Raw genomic sequence first — 14,465 nt, 5'->3', positions numbered from 1 at the left:
GAAAAATGTCATCTAAACAGCAATAAAAAGACATTAAAAAAATGTTTCTGTCATATGAAAAAACTCCTTTGACATGGTTGATTAAGACCTGTGCCATCTAAATAGGCTATAACGGCAGAATTTATTATACAAACTGTCATCTCAAATTAAATATGTCAATTTCCCACACGCTAACCTGACGGTTTTAATTGTCAGAATGTCATGTGATGACATTAAAGGTGACGGCAGTAATAAATAAGGTGCATCGTAACAAGGGAAAGATGACAGTAAGAAAATAGGCTAATGTCATGTGTGATGACGAAACATCACAGAACCTGACCATCGTTTGAAGGTGCAATAGACGGCAGCGAGCCCTGACCGTCATCTGAAGAGGGTTTTGGCGTAGTGTACATGTATATACTGATTAAATTAATCAGAGAGTATTTACTTTTATTTTTATTTGTTGTATATTCTCAGTTTTTCTTTTATTCAAGGCAACAACTATAGAATTATCAAAATTATAGTAGGATTTCAGATTCTAGATAGACTATAAAATACCAACTTATCAACACTAGTAAAGAAATGCTCACTACTACAGAGTAACTAGTGTTCACAAGTGCGACACAACTAATGAACTGAAAAATATATATTTTAAACGTAAATTTGGAGGATTGAACCTTTAACCAATTGAAACATCATCAAATGTCTTAACCACCTGAACTCATTTTATTACTTGTTAATTATTCACTAATTATAATGAATATTAATATTTTTAAATATTAACCAGAATCTTTTCTTTTTTAACCATTACTCATTCACTAATCGTAATCGTATGCTTTCTTTACCCATCTCTGCTTCCTTCCTTATTTTCCAGGGTTCGCACACCGCCACCTCCACCTCCACCTTGCACCGCCACCTCCACCTCGCACCGCCATCTCGCACACCGCCGTTCGTATCTCCGGTCATTCCACTTGTCACGACGACGGAAACAGGGAGCGGCTTCTCCACTGCCTCCTCCACCTCTCGATCTCCACCTCTAGTGCACAAAATCTAAAGGATTTAAAATGTTCAGTTACACACACAAAAAAAATGGTTAGTTGAATTTCGTAGTTGGTGCTACAAATCTTAGAAACTTCACGTTTGCTGTGGCTTGCTGCTGCATATTTCATTTTTCTGAATTTTTAAGCCTTTTAAGTAGTCTTCGAACTCACTGAAGTGGATACTACGGATTTAAACTTTTGCCCCGTGACTACTGTTGTTTTTTGCATTTAATTTCATATATTATCTGCATTTTGATTCAATAACGAGGAAACAATTTTTCTTTCTTTTGATTTTGGATTGATCTCTCACTCTCCATGCTTTTAGCGGGGCCATACCTTTTGTTATATATACATAACTGGAAAACCGGCTGAACTGAAGTCTTCGTTTTCTTTTCCCTTTTTAATCTGTTATGTTCATCCTTCAATCTGCATTCAGTTCTATTTTAACATGTTTTGGTTTTTGATTTCAGTCTGAACCGCAAAAGTTCAAGTAATGGCTGGTACCCTGGAACTCTCAGCTGCCACTCAGTTCTTGCAAGTGAGTGTTTCCGTTAACAGCGCTATGAAATTCCTCTTCTTATGACCTTCATCTTGCTTCCATTTGGTTTATAACTTGTAGATTTTATGTTATATGTGTGTGTAAGTTGTAATTGGAATTTTTATTTGAACAGGGCACCTCTAGGCAAAGTTTGTTTTTAAGGAGAGATTTTCCAGCTACTCGGGGAAATCAGTTACTATGGGGCACACTTCAAAATCATAGGTCTCCACTGGGTGTATCTGCTGGAAGAGGTGTTGCATTGAGTTGTCAATCAAAGCCTAGAGCTGTTGTTTCCTCTTCTGCACAAAATCTAAAGGTTTTGTTATTTTCCCCTCAATATTTTCTCCCTCGAGGTCTTTAAATTGTTAATTTTAACAAAAGATTAACATCTAATAATGAATGATCTATATATGCAAGGTAATATTATGGTTACAGTGCTGTGGCCATTTTTTTTATGAAAGAAAGTATTAAAAAGAATAGTAATGTTGAACTCAAAGGAGTTATTAATTATCATAAAATAGAGTAAATTAAAACAGGGAAAATAAATTGCACAAAGTTTAGTTGATTATTGAAAAAGTATGTAGGATATGTTTATGGTCTGCTTTTCCTTTCTTTTTTTTTTTCCTTTTCGAGAGATTATGGTCATGTTGTTGGCAGCAAGTTTTAACATACCTGTTCTCAACTTTAACACCTGTGTTTTGCTTTATTCAAATGCTGTGGAGACTTCAAGGCTTTTTTTTTCTTGTCGAAGTTTGATTAGACAATGGTAACTCCTTTACTAATTAAAGTCTATTACACTAAACCAGAATTCGAACTCGACAACTTGAGGGAAACCAGAATTCGAACTCGACAACTCGGGGGAAATCAACTTAATTATGGAAAGATATAATTATGTAGTTTCTGTGTTGTCATAACTGAGGAGGGTGCCATCTTTATTAGTGCGAGTCTATAAGATGACAGAGCAATTTAATGAATTGAATGAAAGTGACAATTCTAACCACTCTTCAAACTACTTTATTCTGTAGAACATTTGGCTGGATATTCTAACGAAATATATTGATATATTTGGCTGGTTTCTTTGTCTTCATATATATAGTGCAAATCCTGGATCACAAAAAGAAGTCAACGTAAAGAAGAGAATGGCTTCTTACCCCAAGAGAAACAATGACCAATTTCTTCATTTTTTCAAGATAATTCCTGATGATCAAGGGAAACTGGTTAGTATTTCTTCATGTTTTCAGGATAATTCTTGATGACCAATTATACAAATGGTTCATTGATTTTATATAATTTATTTGAATTAAAGAAGAAGCGGCACTGATGGACCTTCTTAATTTTATGTATAGTAATAGTCTATCAACAACTGCAGCTACTTCTTTGTTGGATGTGCTAATGGATGCTGACAAATTTGAGGTAGCATCATGTATGAGATATTGCAGCAGGATGTTGCCAAATTTACCTATGACCTGTGAGTCTGCCTTGCTCTACTTGGATTTGCCTTCTACAGTTTTGATGGCCGAAGCAGTTCAGCCATTGACGGATGCAGCAAAGCAATTTCTTGCGGCACGATACAAGGACATAACCAAGTGAGTTACTTATTTATTTGTTAAATAGGTATATCCTTATTTGAACATAAGACATTATTTCAGATGGATTGGATTTGGATCTATGTTGCATGGACACTCCTCTATAGTAGCGTTTCTATGTTTCGTGTCCGTTTCAGTTTGCTGAAGGCTATCTTTAAAAATGACGTTTCCCGGTGTTCGCTTCCATTTCGGGGTGTCCGTTAGTGTTTGTGCAACATAGATTTGGATACATGGTGTGGCAGGCATTACTTACCACTACTTTTGCTTAATAGATATGTAAATTAATATGATGAGCTTAGAGGTTAGAGGTGGCAATGTTATACAGGACCAAACAACATAACATGAACCCAGCACGAATTCAGTCCGTTAGTGCTTTATTAAACAGGTAATAGGTTATTTTTGGGTTGAGATGCAAATTTTTGGGTTGGGCTAAGGTTTGCATTACTAACTTGCAAATGACATGAATATTTAAAATTATTATGACATCCTCTCATATTTTTGCATGTATACGTAACAAATAACAATTAATTTACGAACATGACTTGAACCTCCCATATTTTTTATATAATTATATGTCATCCTTAACGGAGATAGTAAAATTATATGTGATCTGTGAACACAATACACGAACCCAACATGATATTAACGGGTCACAAATTTGTTATATATATTTTTGGTCAAACTTTTGGATGGGTAAGGGTTAACTTGCTAATGCAAAAACGAACACGATCCGCTCACACGAATTGCCACCCCTACTCATGAGCTTATACTTTTTAACTTTTGGCTTATTTTAACTTTTCGAATTATGAACTTTATTAGTGTTCTGTTTCTCTTTTCGAATTATGAACTTTATTAGTGTTCTGTTTCTCTTTTTAGGTTCCCATGAGAAGTCCTTAACTTGCCGTTGGCTGGTATTGAGGCAGTTTTATCTAGTGATGATCTCCAAGTAGTGTCAGAGGATACTGTATATGATTTTTTCCTCAAGTGGGCTCGCATGCATTATCACAAACTGGACGAACGAAGGGAAATTCTTGGCACAAGACTTGGTCGGCTTATACATTTCCCATTCATGACCTTTCTTGGCACAAGACTTGGTCGGCTTATACATTTCCCATTCATGACCTGTCGAAAACTGAAGAAGGTTTTAGGTATATATATATATATGTTGGAACAGAAACTGGGAAAGCAACAAAATTGAATTAATTGAATATGACAATTAGGTAGATATTTGCTTAAGTGTTTATTCATCTTTCTAGTTTTTTTGGTTACAAACTTGAATATGACAAGTTGAATTAATTGTTATATATGCAACTAGTTCTTGAAGAAATTAAGTTGTGATTATATTTTGAATATGTATGTATTTATGCAATGTGGTACTTGTAGTTTTATGTGTATGTTCTATAATATCATGTAGAATCAAGTAAATTTTGATTATAAAATTTTATGCTAGATGCTGGAAAATTTTGTAAATTTTTTTTTAAAAAAATATCAATATTTTGTATCGCGCGTGAGGAAGGAGCGATACAAAGTGTACCAGATTAATCGGGGAGCTTGTGTCGCGCACCCTTAGAGCGCGTCACAAGAAGTATCATATGTTGTGTCGCACACTCTAGAAGCGCGTCACAAGAGTTATCGCTCTATTGTATCACACACGTGACAAGCGCGACACAAAAGATGAGTAGCTTGTGTCGCTCTCAAGAGCGATGCAAAGTTCTTGTGTCGCACCCCTGTTGTGTCGCACAAAAGTGCGACACAACAACATGAAAAAGTGCGACACAAGTAAGCATTTCTGTACTAGTGCAAGTTTGACAGGAAAATTTATTCACATGGATAACATTGATATAAATTAGTATGGGTAAAGCAGGCAAGTGTGTGTGAGTAATTTGTGAATGCGATTTTTCTAAAAAAAAAATTGAATAGTATATTCTTTATTTATTTTATTTTTATATGAGTGAATTATTTTTGCAAATCATAAAGGTTTGAATTCATGGTTCATGTCAAATATTAAACCCAATATTACTGGATTTTTAAGCAGAGTTTAAGACTAAAAAATAATTAACTAGAGTTTAATATTACTGGTTTACCGTTGATTAGTTAGATCAATTTTAAATATTATTAAAAAATTAGATATTTTATTCATATATTCTAAGTCGGTTAGACTAATTTTGGATATTATTAAAAAAATCAAATATTTTATTCACACATGCTGCATTAACTACATATCAATTAATTTATTTTTTTTTTCAATTTCATAATCTATTTAAGGATGAAATGTCTTTAAATTTGATTGGATGTTAGAAATTTTTTATTTTATTTATTAAAAACAAGTAGAACACAATATAAAAATTCAGATAAAATATGATACATACTTAGGTTTGCAAATGCGATAGGATGGAGATGAGAACTGCTCTCCCATCCATCCTTGTCTAGATGGAAAATTTGTATCATTGTCATCTGTCTGTCTTCTTTTTTTCAGATCTATCTTCTCACAAGTCACCAAGTACCACCACAAGATCAGGTTTGTTGATCATCAAGTCGCCGGATATGCAATTTCATATTCCAGGAAGAAATACAATTTGACATTTGCAACTGTTAAGGAAAATTAGAAGAAAACATTCCTAAAAACTCCAAAACCTTCCTTACTAAATTATAAATCAATTATAGCAAGAAAAGGAAGTATCCTATAAAGTTATGGAGATTCAAATCTGCCTAAAAACACTCCAAAACCTTCCTTACTAAATTCCAAATCATTAGAAATCACTCTTTATCCACCATGGATTATCTAGATAACTTCCTCGGTATAGGGGTTCTCTTTAATCCAAAGGCCCCTTTTCATAATTCGTAATCGCGTATCCCACAACCACATATTGCTTTGATTTCACAGGATCCTTTGAGAAAGCATAATTTGGAGGTGCAGGGCAGGTCATTTGCCAAGGTCCTTGCTGGGAATCTGGATCCGACTCCTTGCTCGTCTGTTGTGATTTCTGATATTGGCGGTCTTCGGTCGGTTCGAATTTCTCAATCTGCCTATGATAGGCGTGCGACCCTTTGCTCCTTATCTCTGATTGGCAGGTTAATCTTAAACAAAGGAGATGCCCTATGGAAGGTTCTTTCTCTTAAGGAAACTTTAACAAAGGTTTGGGGTTTGAAGGATTCTTGGCGACTGATATCTATTGGGACAGGCTTTTTTCATGTGGTTTTGGGATCCTAGGAGATCAAGAATTAGTTGTTAGCATGGGGCATTATCAATACTAAGCCAGGTACTTTCCGTTTGCAACCCTGGGTTCCTGACTTTGACCCCTATGATGAGAAGTCTACAAATGCTCAGGTTTGGGTTAGATTATATTCTCTTCCGTGGGAGTATTGGGATCCTCAAATTTTTTCGGATATTTCAAAGGGTGGAGGGCTTATACGATTTGATAATACCACTCTTGAAGGTGAGTTTGGGAGCTTCCTGTTAAAATGGGTATTGAGAGAGAAGGAAAAAAAATTTGGATAGATGTGGTGTATGAGAGATTACCAAGCTTCTGTAAAGTTTGTTCAAACATTGGCCATATGGCTTATGACTGCAGGAAAAATAAAAAAACATTTGGAAAAGGTTCTAGAGGCTCCGGTTATTGAAAGAAAATGTACAATGGTTTCGCATGAGATGAAGTTTGTGAAAAATGCAATTCAGACCGAGGTGGCTGTTCAATATGCCACTTCACGGATTCTTTCTGAGCTTAGGCCTCCTAGTGATACTGGTTGTGTGGCGGAGGTTGTTCTACCTGGCAGCCCGCAACTTAGGAAGGGGGATGAATACAGTTGTGATGAAACTGATAGGCCAGATTCACCTGGAATGGACAATATTCTCACTAGATATGAGGGAGCTGATTCAGCATCTGAATCATCATCTCATACTAAATCATGGGCTGATATGGCAGAGCAGGATGACAATAGCTGGAACACAGTTAGCACTAAGAAAGTAAGGCAGAGGGAAAAAATTATGACAACAACGGAGAATTTTCTAGCTCGAAACAAACGAGCGAGTAAACCTTCGGTCCGTTTTAAATGATCTTTCTTTACTGGAATTGTAGGGGTATTCTTAATAGGGATACTCAGGGTTACTTGCATCGTTTGTGTTCACTTTATAAACCAGATTTTCTTTGTTTAGCTGAGCCTATGGTGGAGTTCAGTTCTATTAATGAGGCATTCTAGAGAAGGCTTGGTTTGTCTTTAATTGCTATGAACAATAAGGAGCTTCCAACTCTATGGGTTTTTGCAAAGATTAATTCTTCCATGGTTACCAATATTTGTTTCAGACATGAACAGTTTGTTATTCTGAGTTTGTCTAATTTAAATACTTTTGTCTGCTCTGTTTACGGGAGCGTTTAGGCAAATAGACATGTCAGTATGTTTGATGATATTTTGGCTCATCAAAATAGGTTGAATGGGCATTGGGTGCTTCTTGGATATTTTAATTCTGTCCTTGGATCTCACGAGAAATCGGGACGGGCTCCTGCTTTGCGTCCTTGTAGGGAGTTTCGTGATTTTATTGATTCTGGTTCTTTTGTTGATGGTCCTACTCATGGGGCCTTTTTTACTTGGTCTAAGGGCAGGTCTGGCTCTGCGCGGGTTGAATGTCGTTTGGATAGAGTTTTATTATCTGCTTTATTCTCGGACTTCTGGGAATCGATTTGCAGTTTGGCTTTGCCGCGACATCACTCTGACCATTGCCCTTTGATGTTTAGCTGCTCCAAGGGGAATCGCCCTATCTCTAGATTCAGATTTCAGTCTATGTGGATTCTGCATCCGGGGGTTAGGGATGTGATTGCTGATTTTTGGAATGGAATGCATCCTAGCTTACCTCTTATGCAAGCTTTATGCGATAAACTTAAGTGACTTCATTCGGTGCTCCACACTAGAATAAAGTGGTTTTTGGTAACATTGATATGTGTCTCACTGATGCTGAGACGGATCTGGCCCGTGTGCAGGCGAAAATATCTGAGAATGGGTTTACTCTTGAACTACATCATGAGGAGATGAATGCTCATGCACACTTGGATAATATTTTGCATAGAAAGGAGGCTATTTTCACTAGTACAGAAATGACCTATAGCTACGTCTTATTAGCTACGGTTGTCTATAAAATCCGTAGCTAAAGGTTACTAGAGTCGGTCATTGAAAAAAACCGACTCTAATAAGGCCTTATTAGAGTCGGTTGTTTTCAATAACCGACTCTAAATATTATTTTTAAGTACAACGTGTGTTTCTGAGAATCATTGGTGTCGGTTTTTATAAAAACCGATGCTAACGACCTAACTAATAGGGTCAGTCTAAATTGAACCGACGCCAATTAGGCTCATTAGCATCGGTTCAATGTAAACTGACGCTACTAAATGGTCATTGGCATCGGTTATCATTGTAACCGATGCCAATGACAATCTTTAGAGTCGGTTTATTTAAAACCGACTCTAAAGCCCTTATATAAATATAAAACATTGTATTTCCACACTTCTTTGCGTGAACCCCTCTCTCTCTCTGCTTTTTTTCTTCTTCTTCTTGCGCTAAAACTGTATCTCTGTACTCGTTCATGTTCGTTGGAGTTCGAGTGCCTGTTGGTGTTCTAGGTTGAAGTTAGATAGGTTCGAGTTCGTCTTCGTGATCTTTGGAGTTCGAGTTCATCTTTCATTATTTGGAGCTCGTGTTCGATTTCGGAGGCAGGTTAGATTTCTATTCATGGGATTTCGATTTCTTATGCTTATCTCCCAGCACAACTGGTACACTTATTTTGATTTCACTATTTGGACTTCGTGTTCGATTTCACAACTGGTAAATATACTTAACATTTAGGGTTTCCTGTTTGAAAAAAAAAACGCAGAGCCTGAAGAATGAAATTGATAGAATCAAGAAAGAGAATGACAACATGGAGATTGAGCTCAGGTAAATCTTTCTTTCACTAATATGTTGTTCATTGGAGCGATAAAGAAAACGCGTTCTTTCCCCTCAAGTAAGGTCTCGGGTTCGAGTTTTGTATATTTTGCAGGCACTTGAAAGGATTAGATATCGGTTCGATGCACTGCTTGGAGCTCATGGACATAGAAAGAAGCCTTAAACAAGGCCTTGATGGTGTCTTTAACCAAAGGGTTAGCTTAATTAGCACCCTAATCTTAATTAATGTTCTACTATATGTATGTATAAATATTTAAATCAGTCCATTTTATTTTTATTCTTTAGCTCTTGATTGACAGTCTTATGAACTTTATGTTCCAATTTTTTATTTTTCAGGTTGAAAATTTGGAGGAAGAAAATAATCCTCTCATCTTTGAACTGGTATAGTCTCTCATTCCTTCTTCATTATATTCTGTGTATATTATAATAGTGAATTCAAGGAACAATGAGTTGCTTGGAGGATTTAAGATTGTTAATTAAATATAGTTTGGCACACATAGGGAGTTAAAAGAAAGAAAAAGAAAAAATGGTGATTAATTTGTAATGATTGGTTGATAATTTGGAAATGCAGCAATAAAAGGAGATGGCTGTGGAGAAATGATGGAAAATCAAAATCCATATCATCAATATCAAGTGAATATGAATATGAAAGAGTACAATTCACCACCTATGGCTGTGCCTTTTGCCTTTCGTATTGATCCTAACTTGCGAGAAAGGATGTGACCATTTACTTTCACCATTTGGGTTATCACTTCTAAGATTACATATTCATTATGTTCTGAACCACCATTGAAAATTATGGTCACCAACCAAATATATATATATATGCCTACTTGTGTGCTTTTAATGTTTTACATAAGATTATGTCACCAATTAAAAAATTGCCTTAATGCTGGTTCTTTGGTTAATTTCTTCTTAAGAGTTGAAGTCTAATGTGTAGCTGACTTTATGTAATTTTTCAGGCCATGTCACGGTGCCCTCACCCTATACCTTCGAGTGCTTTCAACAATGATGGCTCAATATATGCATATTCGGTAATGTGTATAACTTTCCTATCTTTGTGACTATGATTATGTCACTGAAATTTACTTTCTGACATGTGACATTCAAATGTGTTAGTTACGAAGTAGAGGGAATTATATTTAATCTCATATCATTAAGGACCATATGTCTAAACTAAGCAAAAGTTGTTGTGTGTGCTACATAAAGCTTAAAAGTACCTAAATGCAATGGATACAGTGGGAATAATATTTAATCTCATATCATTAAGCAGTGTGTAGTGATATGTATGGTTTCTTCATAATGTGTCTTGGACCTTTAGGTGTTGAGTAAAAATGTCAATCTTAGTATATCTAAACCATTTCCATCCCGAGTAGACATGGAACGGTTCTAAATTGTTGATATGATATGGTTTTGTTTAGGTGTGTTATGACTGGAGTAAGGATGCAGAGAATCACAACCCACAAACCGCAAAGACATACATCTATCTGCATTCGCCACAGGTAACTTGATTTCTAAGTTCTCGAGTTGGAGCAAGTGGCAGGCGGTAAAAGGTTGATAGGAGGAGGAATATTTGTCAGTTATAAAGTACCATTGTCGATATACAGTTGAGTTTTCTTGAATTGAATTAGCCGGTAGAGAAAGAATTGACTAATGTAGAAAATAGGTGCATATACTCATCCCATTATGATAACATGTAGGGTCAGGCAGTAGTTGTTGTTTTCTGGATAACATGTATTTACATTTTATCTTTTCTATTTAATAAGGCAGTAGTTGAATAAGCTTTGCTTCAGGAATTGTGGTGGTTGTGATTATTATTGTTTGGTTATTGATGATGGGAATTTTTACTACCAAAAGTCCTGAAAACCTTCATTGAATTTAATTCTGTACTTTTGTAAGAAAAAGCTCAACTTGATTGATGCTTGTGTAAGTTGCATATGATAGTAGAAGAGATGAATATCTTAAACAGAGTGTTTTTGAGATTCTCTTCAACAATAAACTCAACAACAGCAGCAGCAATAACAACAAAGGCAAAAGATGATGCAGTTACCTCACAGTCAACAGCAACTCCTTGCTCCGCAACAATACATACAATCTTCAATACAAGGATTGGGACATGTATGATTTTGCTGCATCTCGCCATTAATTTGGCTACATATTGGAACTTTTTCAGTTTGGAAGTTAATATCTTAATTTTTTTTTTCTCAAAGAGTGGCTTCATGGTATTGTGTATTGAGCTCAAATTCTTTGAATTTTCTACTTCGTATTTCCGGCTTTCTGTGACCTTCATATCCTTTCAAGTTTGCTCTCGCTTTTTTGTTTTGTTTTAATGCAATATTTCCTATGGTAGCTACTGATTAGGTCTAGTATTTTGCTGCTGCTCATTTTCCTTATCATCTGCCATCTTGTAATAATATTTATGCTTAATTATATTTCAATATTAGAACTCCATTCAATCCAATATTTTATTTTATTTTTTTAATTAAAACCATATCATTAGCCACGGTTGTTAGAACAACCCGACTCTAATGATCAGAGCATTAGAGTCGGTTGTTACAACCGTGGCAAAAACGCAAGGCATTAAGAGTCGGTTATTTGTAAAACCGACTCTAATGCCCTTTGGCCACGGTCGAACAACCGTGGCTAAAGACGCCAAGCATTTGCCATGCCTCCTTTAGCCACGGTTGTACAACCGTGGCTAATGATGGTAAACGACCGTGGCCATAGGCCATTTCTGTACTAGTGTTTGCGTGACAAGAGCAGAGTTAGATGACTTAAGGAGGGAGATCGAAATACTAGCTTCTTCCATCGTATGGCATCTATTCGAGCTGCTGCCCCTGGGATTTCAGTGCTTCAAATTGAGGATGAGCTGGTCTTTAATCCGAATCAAATTGGGACACATATTGCTGAATTTTATTCAAGTCTTTTTAAAAATGATGAGGTCTTGTCGGAGAATTATGATCTAGGTTTTTTCACATCTTGTCTCTGACTTGGATAATGATTTGCTTACTCGTTGCCCGGATATGAATGAAGTTCGTATGGCAGTCTTTGCAATGAATAGCAGTAGTTCTCTCGGACCTGATGGGTTTTCAGGGGGTCTTTTTTCAGTCTTTCTGGGATATTGTTGGTGCTGATGTGTTTGCTATTGTCAAAAGCTTCTTTATGAGTGGTATGATACATCCTGGCCTGTGCTCCAGTATTATGGTCCTTATCCCAAAGGTGGAGGGTGTGATATCTCTTGATCAGTATAGGACTATTGCAATGAGCAACTTTAGTTATAAAATAATTGCAAAATTTTTGGCTCATAGACTCGCTTCTATTGCATCTCGCATTGTTTCTCATAATCAATTTGGATTTATTCCTGGACGAAGTATTCACCAATGCATTTTGCTTGCTTCTGAAGGCACTAATATGCTTCATAAAAAGTGTTTTGGAGGGAACTTAGCCTTGAAGGTTGACATCAGGAAAGCTTTTTACACTTAAAAATTGGAATTTTTTACTTACCGTGATGGACGCTTTTGGTTTCTCTATTCAATTCAGAGACTGGATTCTGAATGTTTTATCTACATCTCGGATTTCAATTTTGAACAATGGAGCCATTAGTGGATATTTCAGATGTTCAAGAGGGATTCGACAAGGCGATCCACTGTCTCCTATATTGTTTGGTATTGCCGAGGACTTTCTTAGTCGTTGGTTGCTTCACCTCGTGGATATTGGGCGACTTGCTCCAATGCAATATACTTCTTTAAAGGTGTTTCTGACTCATTTATTTTATGTTGATGACATTCTTCTCTTTTGCAGGGCCTCTTCGGGTAATCTAGCTGTTATTAAGGGTGTATTTGAGCTGTATAGATCTATCTCGGGTCAGTGTGCTAGTTGGAACAAATCTGAATTATTTATGGGCTCCTTTGTTTCTTCTGGACGTGGCAATCGTCTTGCTAATATTATTGGTATTCGTCAAGGGTCTGTTCCATTACGCTATCTTGGAGTCCCTTTGTTTTTTGGTTTACCAAAGACACGACATCTCACTAGTTTGATGGACAGGGCGCTTGCTCACTTTGCTAAATGGAAAGGGCATTGTTTGTCTATGGCTGGGAGAGTGGCTCTGGTAAATTCTGTAATTACTGGTAGCTTCATTCACTCTTTTATCATTTATAAGTGGCCCTCTGCGCTGATTACATGTATGACTGCATATGAGGAATTTTATTTGGTCTGGTGTAGGTGTCGCGGCCTCGTCCGGAAGACCCAGCGGGTGGATACCGTTGACGATAGATTCTGTGATTGGCGCCGAAAGCAACCAATCGCGGAATCAAGCTGCTCGGCAGGGCCAGAGCTCGAAAGACAATTTTTTAGTTCCAGCAGCTTTACCGATGGAAAATCCGTCGGTAAACCGCTTTTGGTGACAGAAAACGGAAAATTACAGAAACAGTCCAATAATTTCCAAATTTATCAAAAAACTTTAGATCTACTCTATTCAATCATTTTGGTCCCCGAGCTACCCAAATTGGGTCCTGGTCTATAGCGGAGCCTCCCAAAACAATGTTTTATTTCAAAACATTAATTTAAAAAGCTTTTTAAATTCTATATTTACAACGTTTTAACCCCGAACTACCCTTAAATCGGGTCACGGTTCGTGTTGGGACTTTAAAACGAGGTTTTTATTTAAAACCAAAACGTTTATTTAATACGAGACGAGAATTAAATAAATATGAGAAAATAAATAAATGTGATAAAATAAATAAATAAACAAAGCTAAGAATAAAATAAATAAACGAAATAAATAAATTAAACGAGTCTAGTCCTCAGACAATACCTCAAGATCGGTATTGACAGTCGAAGTCAGTTGATTCCACGAGTTATGATTTTTTGTGTTTTTCGGTGTTTTTGTAAAATATTTAACTTTTTGGAAATTTTCAATTTTTAGGAAAAAAAATGTTTTTCCCCAAAAATTTACTTTTTCTCTCTAAAATAATTTTTTTTAGAAACAGAAGCTCCCCAAAATTCCTCCTCCCAAATGCATGGGGATCTGTGCCTTTTATAGGCACGGATCTCGAGGTTGGACGTGCGTCCAACGGGTATTGGGCGACGCCCATCTGGCATTGGCGCGGACTCCCAATGCAGGTTGGGCGACGCCCAACCTCTGTTGGCAGTGCGCCCAACCTCTGTTGGCCGTGCGCCGAACTGGCGTTGGGCGGACGCCCAATGCGGGTTGGGTGCATGCCCAACATTCGTTGGGCACATGCCCAACGTCGTTGGGCGCTCGCCCAACACTGTCGGCCGTGCGCCCGACACTCGTCGGGCACACGTCCCACGTCTGTTGGGCGACGCCAAACGTTCATCGGGCGTTTGCCCAATGGGAGTTGGATGGCCGCCCAACGAGCATCGGGTGTG

General features: G+C 36.9%; 2 protein-coding genes across 7 annotated transcripts; both read left to right on the top strand.

Annotated features, from left to right (window-relative positions):
- The first annotated feature begins 809 nt into the window (after window positions 1–809).
- On the top strand, window positions 810–4,158 carry LOC136215378 (BTB/POZ domain-containing protein At2g46260-like). Of its 3 annotated transcripts, none has more exons than XM_066002929.1 (6): window positions 810–1,071; window positions 1,490–1,557; window positions 1,691–1,873; window positions 2,654–2,774; window positions 2,904–3,143; window positions 4,020–4,158. In XM_066002929.1, the coding sequence occupies exons 4-6, from the start codon at window positions 2,758–2,760 to the stop codon at window positions 4,027–4,029; spliced, it is 267 nt and encodes an 88-aa protein (XP_065859001.1). In that variant the 5' UTR covers window positions 810–1,071; window positions 1,490–1,557; window positions 1,691–1,873; window positions 2,654–2,757; the 3' UTR covers window positions 4,030–4,158. The 3 variants fall into 3 exon arrangements, 1 of the variants encoding a protein (XP_065859001.1); XR_010682431.1 differs by having other exon boundaries at window positions 817–1,071; window positions 2,927–3,143; XR_010682425.1 differs by having other exon boundaries at window positions 819–1,071.
- A 4,480-nt stretch (window positions 4,159–8,638) lies between these two features.
- LOC136215332 (protein RAE1-like) lies at window positions 8,639–11,450 on the top strand. Of its 4 annotated transcripts, none has more exons than XM_066002926.1 (7): window positions 8,639–8,846; window positions 9,004–9,065; window positions 9,169–9,268; window positions 9,411–9,455; window positions 10,037–10,108; window positions 10,496–10,576; window positions 11,044–11,450. In XM_066002926.1, exons 2-7 carry the CDS (start codon window positions 9,049–9,051, stop codon window positions 11,113–11,115), a joined length of 387 nt encoding a protein of 128 aa, XP_065858998.1. In that variant the 5' UTR covers window positions 8,639–8,846; window positions 9,004–9,048; the 3' UTR covers window positions 11,116–11,450. The 4 variants fall into 4 exon arrangements, with proteins under 4 accessions (XP_065858998.1, XP_065858997.1, XP_065858999.1 ...); XM_066002925.1 differs by having other exon boundaries at window positions 9,169–9,313; XM_066002927.1 differs by having other exon boundaries at window positions 9,169–9,313; window positions 11,085–11,124.
- Window positions 11,451–14,465: the final 3,015 nt, after the last annotated feature.

This window comes from Euphorbia lathyris, chromosome 1 (assembly GCF_963576675.1).
Source record: "Euphorbia lathyris chromosome 1, ddEupLath1.1, whole genome shotgun sequence".
Classification (NCBI taxonomy): Eukaryota; Viridiplantae; Streptophyta; class Magnoliopsida; order Malpighiales; family Euphorbiaceae; genus Euphorbia; species Euphorbia lathyris.
Note: the sequence above shows the minus strand (reverse complement) of the source record. Positions and strands in the feature narration are given on the sequence as shown.